The following is a 22,995-nucleotide window of genomic DNA, read 5'->3' on the forward strand; positions in this document are numbered from 1 at the left end:
AATGTACTAGGCACTGGGGATTCGTGGGCAAAAAAAACCAGACAACAAATACAAAGTACCCTGCAACGTGTTTATGTGTCAGCATAGGGTAGTATCTGAATTATAACTGGAGCATTTCTAGTACCATTCTTGAGAACTGCCTAATTGCGTTTGACCACACATATGGTTATTGGGGCGAGAAAGATGATTGGAGAGAAGATCTGTGATGAATTAATGGTCCAGCCCTAGAATAAATAGCTTTCTTATTGTCTTTGCAAACTCACCTTCCATTTATCTTTTTGTCTGGATCCGGTGATTTTAGGTGTACCTGAAAGCCTTGGGGTAGTTTCACTGCTCATGAAAGGGTAATCCCTAAAGTTCGTTTGACTCTGTGCTTATGAAGCAAGAACACATTTATTCTTTCTTTCAGTCATTTATTTTTCCTTTTGGTTTACCATTTATTCAGCATCTTCTAGTGCCGCATGTTAAGGCAACATCTTGCCCTGGGTGCTGGAGATACCGAGATGAAATAAGACACTGCTCTAAGGGAACTCTCTCTCTAGTAGGGAAAGCAGACATGGGAGGAATGGTGTGACAGACCGAAGGGGTGGTGTTTGCAAATGGCACCGATACGGCAACATAGATTGCTAGAGGAGGAGGATCCTGGCTGGCAGGAGTCAGATTCTAGAGGATCTTACATTTTGCTGTACTTTATCTTAGAGGGTAGGCATCAAAAAGCGAGGGACAGTTGAAAGTTTAAAGCATGCAAGTTAAACGTCAGATTTGCACTTAAAAACATAATGCTAGTGAAAGGATGGATAGAGAGTGAGAGATTTGTGTCAGGAAGACCACTGAGGAATTTATTATATGATTGACGTGTCAGGAGAAGAGGGCCTAAACTAAAGTAGTGACAGTGAGTGTAGAAGAGGTGGTAAGGAGAAGTGGCAAAGCAGATAGTACGTTTTTAACCTCCATTTGAAATGCCAAAGCATTAGAGACTCTTCTCATTTTTTACTCCATTTTTGGCAGGGAAAACAATCCCTTAAACTGTATACCTTAAACATTCCCTTTAACTGGTTCTTTGTGTGGCTTTTTAGAAAACTGAAAGACAGTGCTTTGTGGAATTCACAAGTTAGCTGATGGGTGTTTCGTTTTTGTTTAATCCTAATTTGCCTGTCTGTGTTATTTTGCCCTTCTCACATCTCAGGGCCTGAATTTGAGTGACTTTGGGTTGGTTACATAGTAGTTCGTATGACCTGGTGGCTTTGTTAGGTAAGCAAGAATTGACTTCGTCACAGAATTGTATTGTGTTGCCTTTCCATTCAGTTTGAAAGATGATGACAGTGGGGACCATGATCAGAATGAAGAAAACAGCACACAGAAAGATGGTGAGAAGGAAAAAACGGAACGAGACAAGAATCAGAGCAGTAGCAAGAGAAAGGTGAGTGTTGGCTGCACAGATGTAGTTGCCTTTGAACTTGAGACTTCATTATCTTGTGGAATCTGTTTATCTGGAAGATACCAGATTAACTTGATGGCATCCTATGTTGGAATATCTGACTTTGTTCTCAGAAAAACATTGTGCAATCATTGATGTTCATTTTCAGACCTAGAACTTTTCTCTTGCCACAGAATCTTGAGATGCAGCCTTGCTTTCAACATTCTCCTAGCCTGAGATGGAGATTAGTCCTGGAGCTTAACAAGGCTGTTAGCTGCTTCATAAGCCACTGCTGAGTGTTTCAAATCCTACATACCCCTTGAAATTGTAGACAGTTTAGTCAGCAATAGTCTAAGGTGAAAGTGACTTGGAAAAGGGAAAACTTAGGGAATGAGAGAGAGAGAGAGATCAATTTTTTCCTTGAAATATCAAAGCAGGCTGGGTGCCATGGCTCATGCCTGTAATCCTAGCACTTTGGAAGGCCAAGGTGGGTGGATCACTAGGTCAAGAGATCGAGACCATCCTGGCCAACATGGTAAAAACCCCATCTCTACTAAAAATACAAAAATTAGCTGGATGCTGTGGCACGTGCCTGAAGTCCCAGCTACTGGGGAGGCTGAGGCAGGAGAATCGCTTGAACCCAGGAGGCAGAGGTTGCAGTGAGCCGAGGTCACGCCACTGCACTCCAGCCTGGCAACAGAGTGAGACTCCGTTTCAAAAAAAAACAAAAAAAGAAATATCAAAGCAATCACTAATTCATTTATTCTACAATATTGAGTAACCCTCCAAGGGCAAGCCATTTTATGCTAGATGCTAAGAGGACACAAAGGTGAATGAGACTGTGGAAGGGGCTTACGTTTAATAGTACCAATAATAATACTGACATCTGTTGTGCACGTACTCTGTGCCAGGCACTGTGCTCAGCATTGTATATCCACTGATTCGTTTGATCCTCTCAGCAGTATTGTGAGATGGTTGTTACAATTTTCCTCATTTTGCAGGTAAGAAGATGAGGCACAAACAGGTTAAGTAACTTGACAGTGATGAATCTCATAGAGGAGGCAGTGCTTGGACTGGGCATATGCTGAGATAAGATACAAACATGAATACCTATTATATGAGGGAGAAAGTTACAAAGGCCAGAAGAACACAGGTAAAGTGTTTCAGGAATTTAGAATCAGTTAACCACTGAGGAAATGTACTGTGTAAGCAGAATCTTTGGCACATTGCAGATAGTTGAGGTTGTATATCCTTTTTTAATTGTGGAGGTGGTAAGGATTGACACTGCAAAATGTTCTCTCAGTCTTAGACCACGTGACAAATGCCCAGGACTAACACACCTTCTTTACTTCCCAGGCTGTTGTCCCTGGACCGGCAGAGCATCCCCTGCAGTACAACTACACTTTTTGGTACTCCAGGAGAACCCCCGGCCGTCCCACGAGCTCACAGAGCTATGAACAGAATATCAAACAGATTGGCACCTTTGCCTCTGTGAGTTCTTGGTGAATTAATGGAGTGTGCCTTGATAGTTCATTCATGCCTGTATTGATATGATGTTTATTTACCTTCCTAGTAACCTATTTAAGATTCTGGTTTTCTTAATTGACTGACCTGAGTCTCCAGAGTCAGATTTGTTCATTCTTAGGTTTCTCACTAGATATCCATGGTTAGCATGTAGGTATCAACAAATATGAGAATTGTAGAGTTGATCAGAAGGGCATAATACAAAAGAACAGATTTGGGTTTTTTTATTTTTATTTTTATTTTTTAATTGAGACAGTCTCTTGCTCTGTCTCCCAGGCTGGAATGCAGTGGTATCATCTCAGCTCATTGCAACCTCTGCTTCCTGGGTTCAAGCAATTCTTCTGCCTCAGCCTCCCAAGTAGCTGAGATTACAGGCATGTGCTACCACGCCCAGCTAATTTTTGTATTTTTAGTAGAAACGGGGTTCCACCATGTTGGCCAGGCTGGTCTGGAACTCCTGACCTTAGGTAATCCACCCGCCTTGGCCTCCCAAAATGCTGGATTACAGGAGTGAGCCGCTGCACCTGGCCCTGTTTTTTTTTTGTTTGTTTTGTTTGCTTTTTTTTTTTTTTTTTTAAGTATATATTTATGGAGTCCTTACTAAGTTCAAAGTGTCATGGATACAGAAGTTTATAATACATGGTGTCTATCTTCATGAAGTTTGACAGTAAAGTGAAAAATTTTGAAAGTTTTGTATTTAAGAACCTCCCATTAGGGTTTTGGCTGTGTTAATGATTATGCATAAAATATCTTTTTCCTGTGTTCAGAAAGAAAATGAAATCTCTAATAATTGCTTTTGTGGGTACTGGCAGTCAGAGAGCCCAGACTGTCTCATCTCTCTCCCAGGTGACTTGGTTTGTGTACCCCAAGAATCCATCTGCAACTAACACCACTCTAGTTGAACAAAGGTTATTATGTACCCAGTGTGTGCTGTACATTCAATCTCTGGGCAGAATCAAATGTGGGGTTTGTCATTTTCTTGAAATTGGTGAAGTATTAGTCCTGTTTAAAATGCAGAAACTAGAAAAGAATACTCCAGTAGGAAATACTACAACAAACTGCTAAGGAGGAAGGACATATAATACATACTTTATTTGTATAATTTCCTTCCAACATTATGATAGCCCTATGAGGTCAGTGATATTATCCATGTTTTACAAATGAGGAAAGTAAAACTTGGGTTAAGTGTCTGATCTAAAGTCTCAAGTTATGGTGGGGCACGGTGGCTCATGCCTGTAATCCCACCACTTGGGGAGGCTGAGGTGGGAAGATTATTTGAGCCCAAGAGTTTGAGACCAGCCTAGGCAACGTGATGAGACCCTGCCTCTACAAAAAAAGTTTAAAATTAGCTGGCTTGGAGAAAACGGGAGCATTAAAAAAAAAAAAAAAGGCTGGCCATGTTGGCATGCACCTGTGGTCCCAACTACTAGGGAGGCTGAGGCAGGAGGATCAGTTGAGCCTAGGAGGTTAAGACTACAGTGAGCCATTTTTGTGCCACTGCACTCTAGCCTGGGCAACAGAGATAGATCCTGTCTAAAAAAATTTTTAAATTCTCGAGTCAGTCATAATTCACTGGATTAAGTCGAGGAGCCAGTATAATTGAAACTCAGGTACAGAAGCTTCCAGATAGCTGAACACATGGAGGTGCCTGGAGGGTGGTGCGCCTAGAGGGGACATAGAAGCTCCCTGAACCTTCCTCCATACCTTCCCCCATACCTTGCCCTACACATCTCTTCATCTGTATCCTTTGTTTATAATAAACCAGTAATGTAAGGTACCAAGACAATAACTGGGGAAAGAATCGTCTTTTCAACAAACATTGCTGAGACAACTGGATTTCCAGGTGCAGAAGAATGAATTTGCATTCCTTCCTGACACCATACACAAAAAGTAACTAAAAATGGATCATAGACCTAAATGTAAGAGCTACAATTATAAAATTCTTAGAAGAAAATATTAGTAAATCCTAATGACCTTAGGTTAGGCAAAGCCTTCTTAAGTAACACACTAAACGCACAAGCAGCAAAAGATTAAATACTTGGCTGGGTGTGGTGGCTCACGCCTGTAATCCTTGTACTTTGGGAGGCCAAGGCAGGAGGATGACTTGATCTCAAGAGTTTGAGACCAGCCTGGGCAACATAGTGAGACCCCATCTGTATAGGATTTCATCAAAATTCAAAACTTTTCTGCTTCAAAGGACGCTATCAAGAAAGTGAAAAGATAGCCTACAAAATGGGAGAAAATATTGCAAATCATATCTAATACTTGTATCTAGAATACTCTTACAACTCAGTTATAATCTGCTTAATATGAAATCAACATCATTACTATGCTGAGCTGATAAAATTTCAGCCTAAAGCAAAGATCTTGTTTAGTTCGCCAGTGCTATCTTAGAATCAGCAAACTTAGGGGTTTTGTAATAATAAACTACCTTGTGCACTGGTTCATATTTGGTTCAATAAATGCTTGTTGAATGAATTCCAGGCCCTAGTAGGCTTCTAAAAGGAATGAAGGCACAGATCCTGTCCTTGGGGAAATAAGATGTGCCCAGGAATTTCTAATACAGGGAAGACAATAAGTGATACTGTGGGAAAGGCATTTAGAGTGCTCTTGGAGTTTGGAGGAAAGAAGGAATTGATTCCAGTTTGGGGAATACTGCCTTGGAAGAGATGGGTTTAAGATTGATTTTAAAGAATTTGGCCAGGCCTGGTAGCTCATGCCTGTAATCCCAGCACTTCGGGAGGCCGAGGTGGGAGGATCGCTTGAAGCCAGGAGTTCAAAACCAGCCTGGGCAACATAGTGAGATCTTATCTCAAAAAAAGATTTTTTTGGAGTAATTATGCATACTTCTTGCATTTTTATTTCCCTCTTGTGAAAAAAAAAGCATATAAGAATTTACCCAAATTGTACAAGGAGGGTTTTTCTTTTGTTTCAGTGTATATGTTAAGGAGTGGTTTATCATCAGGACTATCTTGGGTTAAGGCTTCATCCATGCTCACTGGATGTGTGACAGTATTTAAAGTCTGTCATTTTGACTCTGTAGGTCTGAACCTGAAAAATAGAAATAAAGTCTGTCGTGTAATTCAGGTCACTAGGAAATGGCTCACAATATTAAATGCATCACAGATAAATAATTACATTATGAATCCTTTTATCAAATTGAAAGCAGTGTTTCCCAGTGATTCTTAGCCTAATCATTAATAACATTTAAAAGTTCTTGAAGTCAGAGTGACTAGGAAGGCATCATCTTGAAATGGAAAGAGCACTAGACTTGGTAATCAGAGCTCACCTATTCTGATGCTTGACCCTCTTGGTTAGAGCAACTCAGTCCTGAAACCTTTCTCAACTATAAAACAAGTTGTTGACATGATTTCTGAGGTCCTTTCGGCACCTCATATTCTGAGTCTGTGAATGCTTATTTTTTTTTGGTTTCAATTAGAACTGTCAAATCTTTTAAAGTTTAATGATATTTCTCAGGCCAGGCACAGTAGCTAATGCCTGTAGTCCCAGCACTCCGGGAGGCCAAGGAGGGAGGATCACTTGAATCCAGGACTTCAAGACCAGCCTGGCAACAGTGTTAGACTTCATCTCTACAAAAAAAAAGTAAAAAAATAGCTGGGCGTGGTGGTGCCCACTTGTGGTCCCAGCTACTCAGGAGGCTGAGGCAGGAGGATTGCTTGAGCCTGGGAAGTCGAGGCTGCAGTGAGCCATGATCACACTGCTGCACTCCAGCCTGGGTAACAGAGCAAGACCCCATCTCAAATGATGAATGAATGAATGATAGTCTCAAGCTGTTTAACTTCATCTCTCTTATGGTTTGCATATAAGATTGTGCAGTGGGGCTGGGCGCGGTGGCTCACGCCTGTAATCCCAACACTTTGGAAGGCCGAGGCAGGTGGATCACCTGAGGTCAGGAGTTCGAGACCAGCCTGGCTAACATGGTGAATGGTGAAACCCCATCTACTAAAAATACAAAAATTAGCCAGGCATGGTGGTGTGTGCCTATAGTCCCAGCTACTCGGGAGGCTGAGGCAGGAGAATTGCTTGAACCCAGAAGGCAGAGGTTGCAGTGAGCTGAGGCAAGGCTGCACCATTGCACTCCAGCCTGGACAAAAAGAGCGAAACTCCATCTCAAAAAAACAAACAAAAAAAAGATTGTGCAGTGTAGTTGTAAGATTGGGGAGACCAAACTGTTAAAGTGATTATTGACTGGGGAATGGAGATGGTTGACATACTTTGTCCTCACCAAGCCCCTTTCAGTTCCTTATTCACAATGAGCCACTAGTGGGTGTACTTGGTTCTAGTGGGTGTATGTGGTTTTATTCAACTATGTTAGGGTGGATAAAGGTTTACATTATTGCATGATTGTATTCATATGACCATTTACTATTCCAAGTCACTACATGCAGCTAAGCTTAGCAGTTGCTGAGTATAAAGCACTGCCTTGAAGCCCTATTATAGATGGCATTAGTTCTGACTTCTTTTTACCATGTAAGATGCATCACGTGTTCTTGTGCTAGAGAGGAACTAAAGGGACAGCCATTTCACGCAGTGTAAGGCTGATTTCTCCTTAGGTGCTCCCCACATCTAGAAGTATGACCTGAATCTTTGTCTACTCAATACCCATTGTCAGCTCCATAGTTGTGGTATCTTGCTGTATGTTGATTTAGAGCCTGCTCAGCAGTTTGGCAGATACCAGCTATTTCTCATCGGAATGTTCCGTGTTTTCTCTTTCCTCCTAAAGTGTGCCGCTTCACTGGCCAGTACTTACTACGTATCCTCTGTGAATAAGGAAATAATCTTTCCTATCAAGACACTAGTGAACCTGTAGTCCCAGCTACTTGGGAGGCTGAGATGGGAGGATCCCTTGACACCAGGAGTTAGAGGCTGTGATGAGCTATGATCATACTGCTGCGTAGACCCTGTCTCTTTTTTTTTTCTTTTTTTTTTAAGGGGGGGTGGTGACACTAATGAGAAAAACGGGACTACTGTGATGAATACAAATAAGCATATACTTGATGGAAAAATATAAATCTAGTTTTCTCACGGGATTGTGAAGGAGCAGCAAGGAGAAACATAATTTTTCTAGCTAAGAAGAGGGCCTTAAACCCTAGCTATGAGAAGCTAAGTCCTGTATGATTTTGGATTGGCCTGGACTTAGCAACAGCACCATGATGTAGAGTGGTATGTGTGGTACATGTGGTTGATTCTATCACTTATGCTTAGTAACTAAACAGGTCTAAGAGGTATTTCATTCAGCAAATGCTATATTTGCCAGTTAAACAATCTTTCATCGGTAAGTGATTTGGTTCTAAAAAATGCATTCAGGCTGAGGCTGTGTGACACTTACATACCTCAAGGCTAAAGAGTTTCCATTGTGCAAAAACCTGGTCCTCTTACTGCACGTGATGACTACCCTGCAGCTTGAGTGGAAGAGTGCGTATTAACATGGTTTCACCAACTAAAGCTCCTGGTGAGGCTTGCATTTCTCACCAAAGATTTTATTCTTGAATTGCCAATGTTACATTTTTTATTTTGTCAAACTAGATGGTATGTTTTTCCTCTAATATGTCTTCCCTCACAACGCCACACATGAAAATGAGTCCTCTGAAAAGGGCAGCCTGTAGTATAGTGTCTTCCATGCTTATGTTCTTAACTAAATCTCAACCTTGGGATGCATTCAAAGAAAAGTAAAAGACACATCTTTTTTACTCTGGGGTCTTCTCTCTGCAGGTGGAGCAGTTCTGGAGGTTTTATAGCCACATGGTACGTCCTGGGGACCTGACAGGCCACAGTGACTTCCATCTCTTCAAAGAAGGAATTAAACCCATGTGGGAGGTAAGGACTAATGGCTTCTGACTGCTTTTTTGAGCAAGTTTGGGTTTTTTTGTTTTGTCTCTTAGCCCTGCCAAGGTTAAAAGTATTTTATTTTATTTTATTTTATTTTATTTGAGACGGAGTGTCGCTCTGTCACCCAGGCTGAGCGCAGTGGTGCAATCTCGGCTCACTGCAAGCTCCGCCTCCCGGGTTCACACCATTCTCTTGCCTCAGCCTCCCTAGTAGCTGGGACTACAGGCGCCCACCACCGCGCCTGGCTAATTTTTTGTGTTTTTTAGTAGAGACGGAGTTTCACCGTGTTAGCCAGGATGGTCTCGATCTCCTGACCTCGTGATCCGCCCGCCTTGGACTCCCAAAGTGCTGGGATTACAGGCGTGAGCCACCGTGCCCGGCTGGTTAAAAGTGTTTTAAAGTCTCTCAAAACTGCATCACTCTCCAGTATATCCTTGGAACCCGAGCCTCTAGAGAAATGCACTGATGCCATTTTTTGTCTGTGTGGGTTGGTGCTGGGTGTTTTTTAAAGACTGTTTTATGACTAAAATGGTATTAGAACATTAAAGGATTTTTGTTTTCAGTTACCTTTATCCTTATAGAACTTGTTTGTGCGTGTGTGTAATATTTTTACATAGTACACATATGATTAAAGTGGGTAAGAAAATAAGTTTAAAGGCAGGAACTGGAGACCTAGAACTGTTTGCAGAGCCAGTATTCGGCTGCGCCCTGGTGTAGTGCATCTTCTATTCTGATGCCATGGCATTTTTCGAGAAGACAAATGTGGTCACATCCACGCCACCCATCTTACACAGCTCCTCATTGCTCACATGATCTTGCACCTCATTTACCTTTCAAGCCTCATCTCCCATCATCTCTGAATCTTCCCTTCCCTGCAGGTGGACCCTCCTGTCAGTTTATGCACAGACATGTTCTTCCCAGTGCCCGCAGTGCCCTTCAGCTGCTTTTCCTGACTCACTCCTGTTGACCTTAAGACCCACTTCTTGGCAGGGCGTGGTGGCCCATGCCTGTAATCCCAGCACTTTGGGAGGTCGAGGTGGACAGATCACCTGAGGTCAGGAGTTTGAGGCCAGCCTGGCCAACATGGTGAAACCCCGTCTCTACTAAAAATACAAAAATTAGCCAGGTGTGGTGGCACGCGCCTGTAATCCCAGCTACTTGGGAGGCTGAGACAGGAGAATCACTTGAACCCAGGAGGTGGAGGTTGCACTGAGCCAAGATTGTGCCACTGCACTCCAGCCTGGGTGACAGAGCGAGACTCCATCTCAAAAAAAGAAAAGAAAAAAAAAAGACCCACTTCTTGACCGTTTCCAACTATCTTGTTCTTCCTTAACATAGTGTGCATATCTGTTAACAGCAGCACTTATAATTACAGTATCATTGCTATAATTAATATCCTTGGCTGTCTCTTCTACTGGACTGGATCTGAGTAGAGACTGGGGCTTCAGCCAGGCGCAGTGGCTCACTCCTGTAATCCCAGCACTTTGGGAGTCCGAGGTGGACAGATCACGAGGTCAAGGGTTCGAGACCAGCCTGGCCAATATGGTGAAACCCTGTCTCTACTAAAAATACAATAATTAGCCGGGTGTGGTGGCATGTGCCTGTAGTCCCAGCTACCCAGGAGGCAAAGACAGGAGAATCGCTTGAACCCGAGAGGCAGAAGTGGCAGTGAGCCGATATCGCACCACTGCACTCCAGACTGGGTGACAGCGGGAGACTCCATCGCAAAAAAGAAAAAAAAAAAACTAGATTGGGGCTTCATGTCTGTGTACTTGGTATGTAGTGACAGTCAGTACTTTTTTTTGTCGTTGTTGTTGTTTTGTTTTGTTTTTTGAGACGGAGTCTTGCTGTGTTTCCCAGGCTGGAGTGCAGTGGCACGATCTCGGCTCCCTGCAAGCTCTGCCTCCGGAGTTCACGCCATTCTCCCGCCTCAGCCTCCCGAGTAGCTGGGACTACAGGCGCCCACCACCATGCCTGGCTAATTTTGTTTTTGTATTTTTAGTAGAGACACGGTTTTACCGTGTCAGCCAGGATGGTCTCGATCTCCTCACCTCGTGATTCTCCCACCTCAGCCTTCCAAAGTGTTGGGATTACAGGCATGAGCCACTGCGCCCAGCAGACATTCAGTACTTTTAGCAAGTAAAGGGATGATCTGTGCTTGAAATATGACATCATTTCGTTTTGATTCCTAAAGTATTTCCAGTAAAGGGGATTATTTTTAAAAGGTCTGTTTAGCCATTTTAATAAATGGCTTATGCCAAGGATCCCAGCCTTGTTTTTCTTTTTTTCCCCATTTCTTCTCTCCCTAGTCCTACCATCAGTTTTTCTATAGAGTTGAATAATTGGAAAGTGATACGACTTCTTAGTGTTTAAGAGATTCTTGGCTTTTTACTGCCTTCATACAAAAAGAGAGCTGTGAAACCATATTTTAACTTCAGTGCTTTCTGTCTTTTTACAGGATGATGCAAATAAAAATGGTGGCAAGTGGATTATTCGGCTGCGGAAGGGCTTGGCCTCCCGTTGCTGGGAGAATCTCATTTTGGCCATGCTGGGGGAGCAGTTCATGGTTGGGGAGGAGATCTGTGGGGCTGTGGTGTCTGTCCGCTTTCAGGTAAGCCACCCATAAGCCAGGCTGGTTTCTTGTGTTGCCTTTGCTCTCCTCGATGCCCCTGATTTGCTTTGATGATTCCTTCTGTTCCTCTGGTAGGAGGACATTATTTCAATATGGAATAAGACTGCCAGTGACCAAGCAACCACAGCCCGAATCCGGGACACACTTCGGCGAGTGCTTAACCTACCTCCCAACACCATTATGGAATACAAAACTCACACCGACAGCATCAAGTACGTGTTGGGGGGTTATGGGAGGACGTGTCCCTAAGCTTAGTATAAGTAGATCTGTAGTTGGGCCCAGAGGAATATGGCCGGACAGGAGACTTACTTGTGGAGAAGGGACAGACCAGGCCTTCCCTCTAGGGCTTCTGGCTACTTGCTGCAGTTCTTTGTCAGCGAGGCTCCCTGCCACCTATACTACCAGGTGCTTTGTAGCAGAGAGAGCCCATCTGCAGAAACCCAGTTGTACTACCTGGGCTTGCTTAATTTCTACAGGCTGTCTTGTCTTTCATATGCTAACCACTATCTTAAAATGAAAGACAAGTGCTTTTCTTTTTCTTGCTGTTTTTTAAGATAATTTCACCCTGCCCACCCTCACCCCACTTCTGCATGTCTTTTTAACTTGTTAGCTTCAGTCTGTTTTCTTTGTCCTGGGATACTGACTACTTATCAGGAATGACTCCATTTCCTTGTGTATAGAGCTGACTCTTAGAAGAAGGGGGATAGTGTGTGTGAGAGAGAGCAGAATCAAAGGGAAGCATGAAGGCCACAGGGAAAATAAGCTTTGCAATCTCCCTAGGACTCAGGGAAATAGAGCTCTCTGTCCACAGTGAGAATCACTGTTAGGCTTGCTCCTCAGTGATTGAGTGTCAGAAGTAAGCTCAGGCTATTGTGAAAAAGTGTGGGGAGTGGCTGTCAGATTGTCTCAAAGCTGGAGGGAGAGCTAGCCAGCTAAGAGTTAGGACTCTTAGGTTTAGTTCTCTCATATGGCCCCATACCAATATGTGCCTTTGACAAGTGTCTTTGCAACTTTGCTTCAGTTTCTCCATCTGTAAAGTGGGAGACAGTACTTTATCTAACAAGGCTATTGTGAGGCTGATTTAATCTTTAACTGAGGGTCTTCAGATGGAGAATGCTTTTACGGGGCCAAGTAGTAGTATTGCTATCATCATCATCATCATTAGTAAGAATATCATCATGTTGTTATTATTGAAGGCTAGTAGTGAGCCCAGCAATTATGTTCAGCAGACAGACCATTTGGGAATCTCTTTCCCATGCATTCATAGATAATGTTGAGTGGAGTTGGCTTAAACCAGCTAAGTGCCAGTTTTTAAGTGGGAACACTGCTATGGGAGTTGGTCCATGATCAAACGGCTGGCATGACTCATCATAGTCACCAACAGTTATTAGCCAGCCATGGCCGTGGTTGCTTGCCTTAGCAGTCCTGTGTTAGCATTGTTTTACTCTAGGCACATTTTTCTTATTCTCTATTCTGGGATAGAAGTAGTTTCTGACTTCTAGCCACGTTCAGTCCAGGCTGGAGAGATCTACACCTGTTTCTAGGATTCTTGTTTTCAAGGTTTCTGAATATCCCCTACTCCCACTTACCCCCAAAATAAGCTTTTTACCTGGATAGGAGAGGGAAAGAGGTATTTTTCATCAATTCTCCCCTTCTCTGCTCTTCTCCCTTTCTAATACCATAAGGCAGTTCTTCGTGACTTTTACAGAAACATATGTACACGTCATTACAGAGTTTAGGAGAGCCTGTGAGCTTTTTGCCTTAGTCTGCTAGAAAGACTGGCCTGCTGCTCTCTGCTTTATCCAGAGGTCTGCCTCTGGGACTTCAGCCCTGTAGCTGTAGAGACCAGAAGACCAACCCTCTTTGAGACCCAGATGCTACTTTCCCTTGCGCCCCCCTCTCTTTCCTCTCCCAATGAGCCAACCTTTTGCACTTCCACTAGAATGCCAGGCAGGCTGGGCCCCCAAAGGCTCCTTTTTCAAAACCTCTGGAAGCCGCGGTTGAATGTGCCATGACCCTCTCCCTCTCTGGATGGCACCATCATTGAAGCTGGCGTCATCGGAGTCTCTTGTTCTGTTGGCGTGCTACCTGGAAGATCCTTCTGTCCTGGACAAGAGGAATTGGAAGAGCATTTTATGTTTTAAGAACAGGCTGACACGCAGCAGCTACAACAACAGCTGAGATCACTTAATAAATGGTGCTAAACTAGCTTGTCTCATGCTCTTGCTCTTTATGGTGCATCAAAGATGTGGCCTTTCGGACTGACTGTCACCATATTAAGGGATGGCACAGACTTTTCCATGGAGGGCCATCCGGGGAATGCAGCCTCATTTCCATAAGCCCATTGTGTAGTGTCATGTGGTGTTTTGTTCCAGGACTGCTGAGGCCTGACATAATAAGGTGACATCTAGCTTAGAAAATAAGACCCCATTTTCTGGTACTTAAATTTGAGTTCCCATCTAGTCACGCCGATGACCAGAACAGAGTGATTTCTGATATAGAATTCAGCTTGAAAGTCTGTTCAGGTTGGAAAGGGGGATCCTTGGCCTTTGCTTCGCTGACTTCCATTCGCCTTTACTTCAAAGAAATCTCTTGCTTGGAGGTAAATCCCTGCTTCTGTCTGTGTGGCTGTGTGTATATAGCTTCCTTGCTTTGTGCTAATGGGGTTTTCTCGCTGGTGCCAAAGCTGCCCAAGCCACAGCTCTTTTCCAGCCTTCTCCCTTCTGCTTTCCCTTTAGAGCCAGGTCATCTTCCTCTTTGAGTCAGCCCTGCTTGCAAGATCTCAGGGTTACAGCCCTTCCCTTTCTCCTGGGCCCGGTGTTACTGCACATCAGGATCTGGGGTAGGGGTAACGTCTTCATCCCGTGTGAGTTTGCTCTGTAGGATATCTGACCGTAGCACGTACGGACCCCTTGTGTGCTTTGTGGCTTTGGCTTGTATGTGCTGCAGCTTGGCCTTTAGGCCCCTAACCTGCATGTAGAGTTTCAGCAAGCCTCATGCTACTTTAGGTTTTCTTAGGAGCTACCACCAAAAACATAATAAACAATCATTTTTTTGCAAACACTGGGTCAGTCTGCCTGAGAGGATCTGTGAAAGTGTCTGTGGACTTAAGGTTGAGTTTTCCAGAGTGGCTGTTCCACTTTGGCAGTGATACCCTGTGCTTGTACCTCTGATCTCCATGTGGCCCAAGATCCTGCATAACACCTATTAGGATTAGCACTGTGGGCTCAGTATTCTAGGGGTGTTTGTGTCATTGCATCTTTGTTTATTACATATCCAAAATTGGTTGAAGTACCTATAAAATGAGAGATTTGCTGGAATATGGAAAGGCCCATTCTCTACGTTTTTAGTATTTGTCAAAGAATTACCTTCTCTGGCCCTTTCCCTCTTGCCTTCAAAAATTGTTACATACATTAACTTTAATTTCAGCTGTGTTGTAACTGCTCCAGGGGATAGGCTTGATGTCACCTCCCAGAGTAAGACTTGATTAGAAGCACCAAACTGACCTTGAGACCCTTCTGATCCTTGTCAATATGAACAAGTCAGAACTATTTCTGCTTTCTTCTATTCCTTGTGGCTCTTCCATGGATATGGCTTTGTTTGAGCCAAGGAACAGCTGCTACTGAGACTTAAGAATTCCAAGGAGGCCGGGCGAGGTGGCTCACGCCTGTAATCCTAGCACTTTGGGAGCTCGAGGTGGGCAGATCACAAGGTCAGGAGACCAGCCTGGCCAACATGGTGAAACCCCATCTCTACCAAAAATACAAAATTAGCCGGGCATAGTGGCAGGTGCCTGTAATCTCAGCTACTCGGGGAGGCTGAGGCAGGAGAATTGCTTGAACCCAGGAGGTAGAGGTTGCAGGGAGCTGAGATTGCACCACTGCACTCCAGCCTGAGCAACAAGAGCAAAACTCCATCTCAAAAAACAAAGAATTCCAAGGAAAATGAAGGAAGAAGGAACCAACATTGTTTTCCTCCGAGTACTCTGGAGATAGGACTGCTGGTGGTGAGGGGAGTTTTTTAAGAGTAGCTTAGATTTTTCAGTCAGGTGTTCCTGATTCCTGCTTGCTATTTTTGGCCCAGTTCCCAATGTCCTTCTTCAACCATTGGGTTTTTCCAGCCTTTCCCCAGTCACACTGCTTGTGGCCTTTTCCTGCTGTTCCCCTCAGTGTGCTACAAGGCACTGCCTGCCGCACAGAGCAGGCGGGTGATGAGCTGCTGTGCTGCAGAGGGCTCCTGCTCTTGTTTATTGCTGACAGTTCATTCACCCCTAAGACGTGGACAACTTGTTAAACTGAGTTCTTGCTCAGGTCATAGCTCCTTTTAATGAGGCCAACTTGTAGTCGAGTTTTCATAGATGTGGGTTCCCCATATTCTCTGCTTTGAGGAGAAATCTCATAATACATTCAGAATCGTGGGGCTACCAGGATAAAACTGGGCTTGGAGCCATATGAAACAGCAATGTCTTTTGTGAAGAAACTCCTCTTTGGATTAGTCCCACTGATTCCTTTTGCGCATCTAGCCTGGAATGGAAAAGGAAAACAGGCCAAATTCCCATAGTGGGCTACAGCACTGGGAAGGACTGGCCCGGCTTCTCTGCAGGACTGGAGGGTGGGTGATTCTCTTTATTCCTTTATCTTAGAGAAGAGACAGGTCAAATTGTGGAGGCTTTCCCACATCTAGATATCATTGTATTTCAACACTGAACTTTTATAGGCAAGGACCAACCCATTCCCTTCTCCTGGCATGGCTAAATCATAGTCCAGTAGCACCAGGTTACCCCAGCTTAATTGCTGGCCTGGCTTTGCATCTGTGATATGTACCACCGAACTGGTAGTCAAAGCGAAGAGAGCCCAGATTAGCAGGAGGCTGAGCCCCTCCCTAAGTATAGAGAGCCAGTGAGTGCAAGGCTATGAACCTTGCAGCCTTTGGGTAGAGGTAGGGGGAAGTGTAGAATTGCACAGGATTTGCTTTCTGGTACGTGCGATGGGCCAAGAGTGGTCTTAAAAGAGCTCTTTGTTCCTCTGTCTTTTGAATCTGTTCAGAATTCCTTGTTGCCTATATTAATCTCTGATTAATTTTTTCTGTTTTTAGAAACTCCAGTCATGACACTTCTTACATTTAACTTGTTCTTTCTTTACCTTTAAAAGAAGGAAGTTTTAATATTACCCAGTATGCCCGGAATGCCAGATGGAAAATAGCTAGACTATTCACACCTAGTTTTAGGTGGTAGATTTGCCTCTTGGCCGAGCTGTGGGCCTATGAGAATAAGAGTGATTATACCAAAGATTATGGCCCACTATTTTATTTCCACTGAATCCATGTGAAGAAATTTCTTTTTTTGTTTTGTTTTGTTTTGTTTTTCTGAGATGGAGTCTCACTCTGTCACCCAGGCTGGAGTGCAGTGGCGTGATCTCTGCTCACTGCAACCTCTGCCTCCTGGGTTCAAGCGATTCTCTTGCCTCAGCCTCCCGAGTAGCTGGGATTACAGGTGCCCGCCACCATGCTTGGCTAAATTTTTGTATTTTTAGTAGAGACGGGGTTTCACCATGTTTGCCAGGCTGGTCTCGAACTCCTGAACTCAGGTGATCCGCCTGCCTCAGCCTCCCGAAGTGATTACAGGCGTGAGCCATGGTGCCCGGCTGTGAGGAAATTTCTTAACCCGGGTTCTTCATGTTGAGCTTTAACATATAGTGAAGATACTAATGAAGAAACTGGGAGGGGATGTAATACTGGAATGGAGTAGGAGGGAGCTGTGAAGTCCGTATTTCTTCAGGTTCTTGACAGAGAGAACTGCTCGGTGTAGGCTAGTGTAAGGATGGCCCTTCCTGGAAATAAAAGGATAAATGACATGAAGCTTCAACACAGCCATGTAATTTCTTGTTGACACCTAAGTGGTTTAAAAAGGAATTTAAATCTCAGCATTACAGTGAGGGGTTTCCCTGGGTCATTGCCAAAGCATTGGACTTTGCTTTGCCCTTGTCTTCATTTGGAGTAAAGAGTCAAATTGCCTTCTGATGTCACTCAGGGATTCACAAAGTACATCACATCACCATCTTTCCAGAAAGAGCTCTGAAACAGGTGTCTTGGTGTGGACACTGAGTTTGGGAATTGACAAAGACTGGCACACTTGTTTGGCGTTCTTACATTTTTCCTTAATTTAATTAGCACATACACTAGGAGCTTTGGTAATAATTCTCTGAAGAAGCCATGAACTGCAGGTCTACCTCCTCTAAGAGGTAAATGGTTAACTTATAAATGTAGTGTATTGTCACCCTGGGTACTGTGTCACCAAATTAAACCAAGAATGGAGTAACAATAATGAGGAACTTCAGACTTAGAAGCACCATATTTTATATATAATTCCCAAGGAACTCCTCATTTTGGGGCTGAAAAGTGGCTAGGGCTTAGGTAGGAAATCAGCTCCCCTGAGAAAACTTGAGTTTGAGCCTCCAGAAGCATAGGGGGTCTGATTTTCTCCTGTGACTAGTCCAGCAGTCACCAGGAGTCTTTTCTCTGTAAGCGAAAGGCCACGTACCCCTTCTGTCACATTTCTTATCCCTTCCCAACCCTAATTTCATAGTTAAGCTAGTCAGCATGAAAATTGTAATGGGCATTGTTCCCTGGAAATTTTGAACTGCCGTGACTTTAAATTTTCAGATGGTAGTTACATAAGCACTTAAGAAACAGGTGGAACTTGACACATTGAAGGTCTGAGTGTAGAAGGGTTAGAAGGTCGGAAATATGAAAGCAGAGAAAGTGTATACTTTCCTTCTTGCATCTTTAGACATCATAATGCTGTTGGGAACTAGCCTTTACCCTCAGTGAGGCCTGATGAAGAAAAATTGTTTCTACCACCTGTGCACACATAGCCAAGGCAGAAAGTACAGGGAGTGCCACTGTAAATTGGAAGTGTTTTTGGTGACAGTTGAGCATTAGCTCTGACCTTACTGGCCTCCCCTGGAGCCTTGTTGAAGGAACACTGGTGCAAATCCTTGAGGGAACAGGGGCAGACTTCTCAAGTGAAGCAAGCAGAAGTGCCCGCTGGCCCTGAAAGGGTAGGCTGCTCTGCTCCTCGGAAAGGAAAGTCCAGTGGGACCTCGCTGCTCTGCTCCCAGGTACCTGTGGCTCCACTCGGCTTGGAGGGCATCTGAAGGGGGATGTGGGGTTATTGTGTCTGCTCTCTGTGTTCAAAAGCTTTTGATCTGAATGTGCTATTGTGTTTTTTGTCTCTGGTTTGCCAGGGCCTGGGAGGAGTTTCATGGCCTGGTGAACAGCAGCGGCCGCTGATCGGACGCTCCCCCTCTGTCTCTCACACTCAGGGTAGGGCCTTGTCTATCTTCTCTGTAACCCTGTGACATACCTCTCATCCATAGGACCCCTCTTCCCATTTACCCCCAAACTTGCCTCTGCCAACATTGAGCCTCAGAGAAAAATATAAGTCCCAAACCACTGGATTCTCATCCTCCCTGGGTCCCATGTCTCCTGGTGAACCCCTGAGCAGGCTACTTCACCTTATTATGCCCCTATTTTCTCATCTGGAAAATGAGGCTCCATGGATGAACAGGTCTCTGAGATCTCTTTTGATGCTAACATTTCATGATGGTAAATGTGCCACAGATGCTTTTTCTTTTTGCTCAAATGTGGCCATTTTTAAGCCATCTGGCAATGTCCTGTGAGTAAAAGGGCAGTTCCACAGGCCCCAACATGAGTTACATGAGAGGTATGTCTCCTGTTTGCTGGTGTCATGTGTCAGTTGTGAGGAAACAGTAATATAAATTCAGCGTTTCAGCAATGTCAGTAACGGGGCTGATTTCAGGACTGTGTGAGTAGCAGTTGTTCCAAGCTGTACTTTCACTAGACCAGCACAACTGTACTAGTAGGGAGAGGCACTGAGGTACAAAGACTGGGCCAACTAAAGCATTGACTTTGGGAATATTTGTATTTCAGTTAAGAGAGTATCAAGTCCATGTTTGTCTCTGTAGCAGAGGGAGCTGGGTAAATTTATTCTGAATGAGAGGAATGGATGAAAGGCCAATATCTGCATGTGCTAGAGATGACAGCCTTTTCCTGGACATCAAACTACCCCTGCCACTAACATCCCTAAGAAATAGAGTAGTTCTAAAATTGGAACAGAACATGTCAACTGTAGTAGCTACCTCAAAATTCTCCCTTCCCTCGAAGGAGACAAGCGTTTTCCAGAAAAGGAGACCTGCATCCCTTCCGTGGGCTAGAAGAGACAAGATGACACTCTGAGGGACAGCAGCAGGTGGCCAGGGGCCTGAGACATGGGCTAGAAGAGACAAGATGACACTCTGAGGGACAGCAGCAGGTGGCCAGGGCCTGAGAGCTCAGGGGTGTAGGTATGATATACAGATAAAACACAGTTGCAGAGTTCCTGCACACACAAGTGATGCCACCCGTACCTTTTTTGTTTTGATAGTTTGATTTCTTTATTATAAATTCAGTCTTCTGGTGGCTTAAAATTTAAAATGATTCTCTTTAAGATATAGTCAACATTAGTGCCTGGTATCATGGCACACGCCTATTGTCCCAGCTACTTGGAGGCTGTGGTGGGAGGATCACTTGAGCCCAGGAGTTCAAGGCCAGCCTGGGCAATATAGTAAGGCCCTTGTTTCTAAATATATGTCTGTGTATGTGTGCATATATATAAGTGTCTGTATATATAGTCAACATAGAATTCCAGGAGTGCTGCTAGTATACACAAAGAGGGAGGAAAAAGGTACTAGCTTTAATAGTAGATAAATCATTGATTTTTAGGCTAAAAAATAGTAAATATTTGAAATAAGATATTAAGTTAAATTTTCAGAAGCCAGGTGCTATAATGGAGCTGTTTTAAAAATACTACCATATTTAATTATTTCTAAGATTTTTTTGGCTTTTAATATTTTTTTTCAATCCTGTTCCTTCTGTAAGCCTTTCAATATTCTTAAAATTGGGGTGCTTTGCTGGGCACAATGGCTCACGCCTGTAATCCGAGCACTTTGGGAGGCCAAGGCGGGCAGATCACGAGGTCAAGAGATCGAGACCATCCTGGCCAACATGGTGAAACCCCGTCTCTACTAAAAATACAAAAATTAGCTGGGCATGGTGGCACACACCTGTTGTCCCAGCTACTTGGGAGGCTGAGGCAGGAGAATCGCTTGAACTCAGGAGGCGGAGGTTGCAGTGAGCCAAGATCATGCCACTGTACTCCAGCCTGGCAACAGAGCGAGACTCCATCTCAAAAAAAAAAAAATTGGGGATGCTTACAGTGAATGTGATTTAAAAAGGTTTTGTCATAGTTTAATGGGCAGTGTTTACTTCTTAAAATACATAAAATGATGTACCTTTAAAAATTGATGGCATCTGAGGTTCAGTGAAAAGTCTTTAAAATGAAAGCGGAATAGTCAGAATGGAAGAAAATTCAAAATAACTCCCACCCCTCTTGGCAGATTTAATCCCCTAGGAAAAATATCTTTGAATTGCCGTAAAAAGTCATATATTTGCATAATTGCCATTTTGTGGTCTCTTTGTGGCCCCCGTGTCTTTTTTATACAGTGTGGGAGGCAGACGAAGAGAACACTCGTGGTTCAGGTATTTTCCTTAAAGCACAGGCTTGGAAGTCCGTGAGGAGTGTTTGAATTTAAACCAAAAATTATTCTGAAAGTAGGGGGGAAAAATGAATTTACACAGCAACAACAAAAAATCCACTCACTTCATTGTCTTAATAGACTTGAAGAGGACTTCATGTCGCATTTCTGTTGATTTAACCTCGCTGTAAGTGAAAGAGATGTTCGAGAAGATATGCATCCCTAGCTTACGTTTGTTGGGTCTGCCATTTTAGAGGCCCCTTAACATTTTAGCCCTCTCTCCCTTTTCTTTTTCCTCCAAATAGATCGTGATCTATAAAGAAATTTGGCAGAGAAACTGCTATTTAAATAATTCTTCATGAATCACAAATATTTTTCCTCAATTTATCTGCTATTTTATGTCATTACCTGTGACTGTTAGTATTTTAGGACAATTTCATTTGACTCCTGTTGCAAGTAAGTGTTGCCCTTTTAACTATGACTTCAGTAAAACTCTCAGTGAGCTGATAGGAAAGGATTCTGATTACTTAGCTGTCTAGGCCGGTATACACAGAGCAGTGAGTCTATATTGTTGGGAAATGAAGTTGGAATAAAATAAAGTTGAAGACGAGAGACTGGAATTTGACTCACTGAAACTAGAAAGAGTTTGCAGCTTTACTGAATATGCAGGGAGAGAAGAGGAAGCCAGAACTGGCCTGGGGTGGACAGCTAATGGCCAAAGAATGTTCTCCTGAAGACTATGTGCACTTAGGTCTACGGGACCCCTCAGAGCCAATCTTCAGAGCAGAGACATAGGTAGCCTTCCTCCTTGGATGACTCCCAGCTTTCACTTGAGAACCCAGAATCACTCAGGTGCCTTTGCCAGGCACCAGCACAGTGGCAGTTAACTCCAAGAGAGGGGAGGACATTCTGAATGACCACTTTGCCCCCCGTCATCCATTTTCAGGAGTTAATCTCTGCCGTAGTTCATTGTTTTCAGAGTTGGAACTTGTCCATTTCTCTAAAAGTACTAAAAGATGACCATTTTAAGGTAGAGCAGATTGGAAAGCTGTTTCAGAGTATTTGGACAACCATTTTCCCCAAGATACCTGGGAATGTGAAGTTGGAAGCCAGTCTGAATGGGGCTCTCGGATATTTCTGAGACATCATCAGGACAAAGGAACATCCGGTAGAGAAAGAATTCTTTTTTTTCTTCCAGCATTGTGGGACTGTCAGCTTCTGTGTCCTCTTTGGTGTCCTAAGCATAGCCCATGTGCTGTCACAGTTTTGCCAGATTGTTAGAGGGCTAGCTTTCAGGAACTCACTGTGGATTTGCTAAATTTTAGTTTGCTTTTAAAAGAACAGAAGCACATTGTTTTTTAAGGGGTCGCCTGTGGCCTCTGCCCCTTCCTTTCTACATTCTCCGTTTCTCTGCCTCCTAATCTCTCTGCGCTGAGCCTAGGGTGAGGGATGTGATGGAGTATCACTTCCCAGCTGGCTTGAGGTGAACACATTCCTCAGACCAAATTTGGCATCAAGCTGTTCTCAACCCACTTTTTTAAAGAAGGCTGGACCAAAGCCATAGGGCATCACTGCCACCAGCCTGTGTTAGTCTGTCACTGTCAGGAGCAGGCCACCCCCATTTGCTGTTCTGTTTTCCTCTTAAATCAAACTGGAAAAACTCAGCTGGATTCTCCTGGCTTTTCCTTTACTCTTCTCCTCCCCCTTTTCACTTTGCAAGTGGACCTTAGAATATGATTTCTTAGGTTTTCTGACTATAAAGTGGTCTATATTAACAAAAATATTAAGTATCTGAATGAGGCTGGGCACGGTGGCTCACGCCTGTAATCCCAGCACTTTGGGAGGCTGAGGCAGGCGGATCATGAGGTCAAGAGATCGAGACCATCCTGGCCAACATGGTGAAACCCTGTCTCTACTAAAAATACAAAAATTAGCTGGGCGTGGTGGCGCACACCTGTAGTTCCAGCTACTTGGGAGGC

At 43.8% G+C, this 22,995-nt stretch overlaps 1 protein-coding gene across 9 annotated transcripts in view; it reads left to right on the forward strand.

Annotated features, from left to right (window-relative positions):
• Positions 1 to 22,995, forward strand: part of EIF4E2 (eukaryotic translation initiation factor 4E family member 2) — a 32,580-nt gene that overhangs the window by 4,542 nt on the left and 5,043 nt on the right. For 3 of the 9 annotated variants that reach the window (XM_031008555.3, XM_031008554.3, XM_031008556.3), the window contains exons 2-7: positions 1,306 to 1,420; positions 2,774 to 2,908; positions 8,675 to 8,779; positions 11,250 to 11,402; positions 11,499 to 11,635; positions 13,366 to 13,631. In XM_031008555.3, the coding sequence (XP_030864415.1) occupies positions 1,306 to 1,420; positions 2,774 to 2,908; positions 8,675 to 8,779; positions 11,250 to 11,402; positions 11,499 to 11,635; positions 13,366 to 13,438 (718 nt within the window). In that variant the 3' untranslated portion in view covers positions 13,439 to 13,631. Of the gene's footprint in view, positions 1 to 1,305; positions 1,421 to 2,773; positions 2,909 to 8,674; positions 8,780 to 11,249; positions 11,403 to 11,498; positions 11,636 to 13,365; positions 13,632 to 18,667; positions 18,747 to 19,607; positions 19,768 to 22,995 lie in introns of those variants that run through there. The other 6 variants (XM_031008558.3, XM_063695286.1, XM_055379774.2 and 3 more) reach the window with 3 other exon arrangements.

Source organism: Gorilla gorilla, chromosome 11, assembly GCF_029281585.2.
Source record: "Gorilla gorilla gorilla isolate KB3781 chromosome 11, NHGRI_mGorGor1-v2.1_pri, whole genome shotgun sequence".
Lineage (NCBI taxonomy): Eukaryota > Metazoa > Chordata > Mammalia > Primates > Hominidae > Gorilla > Gorilla gorilla.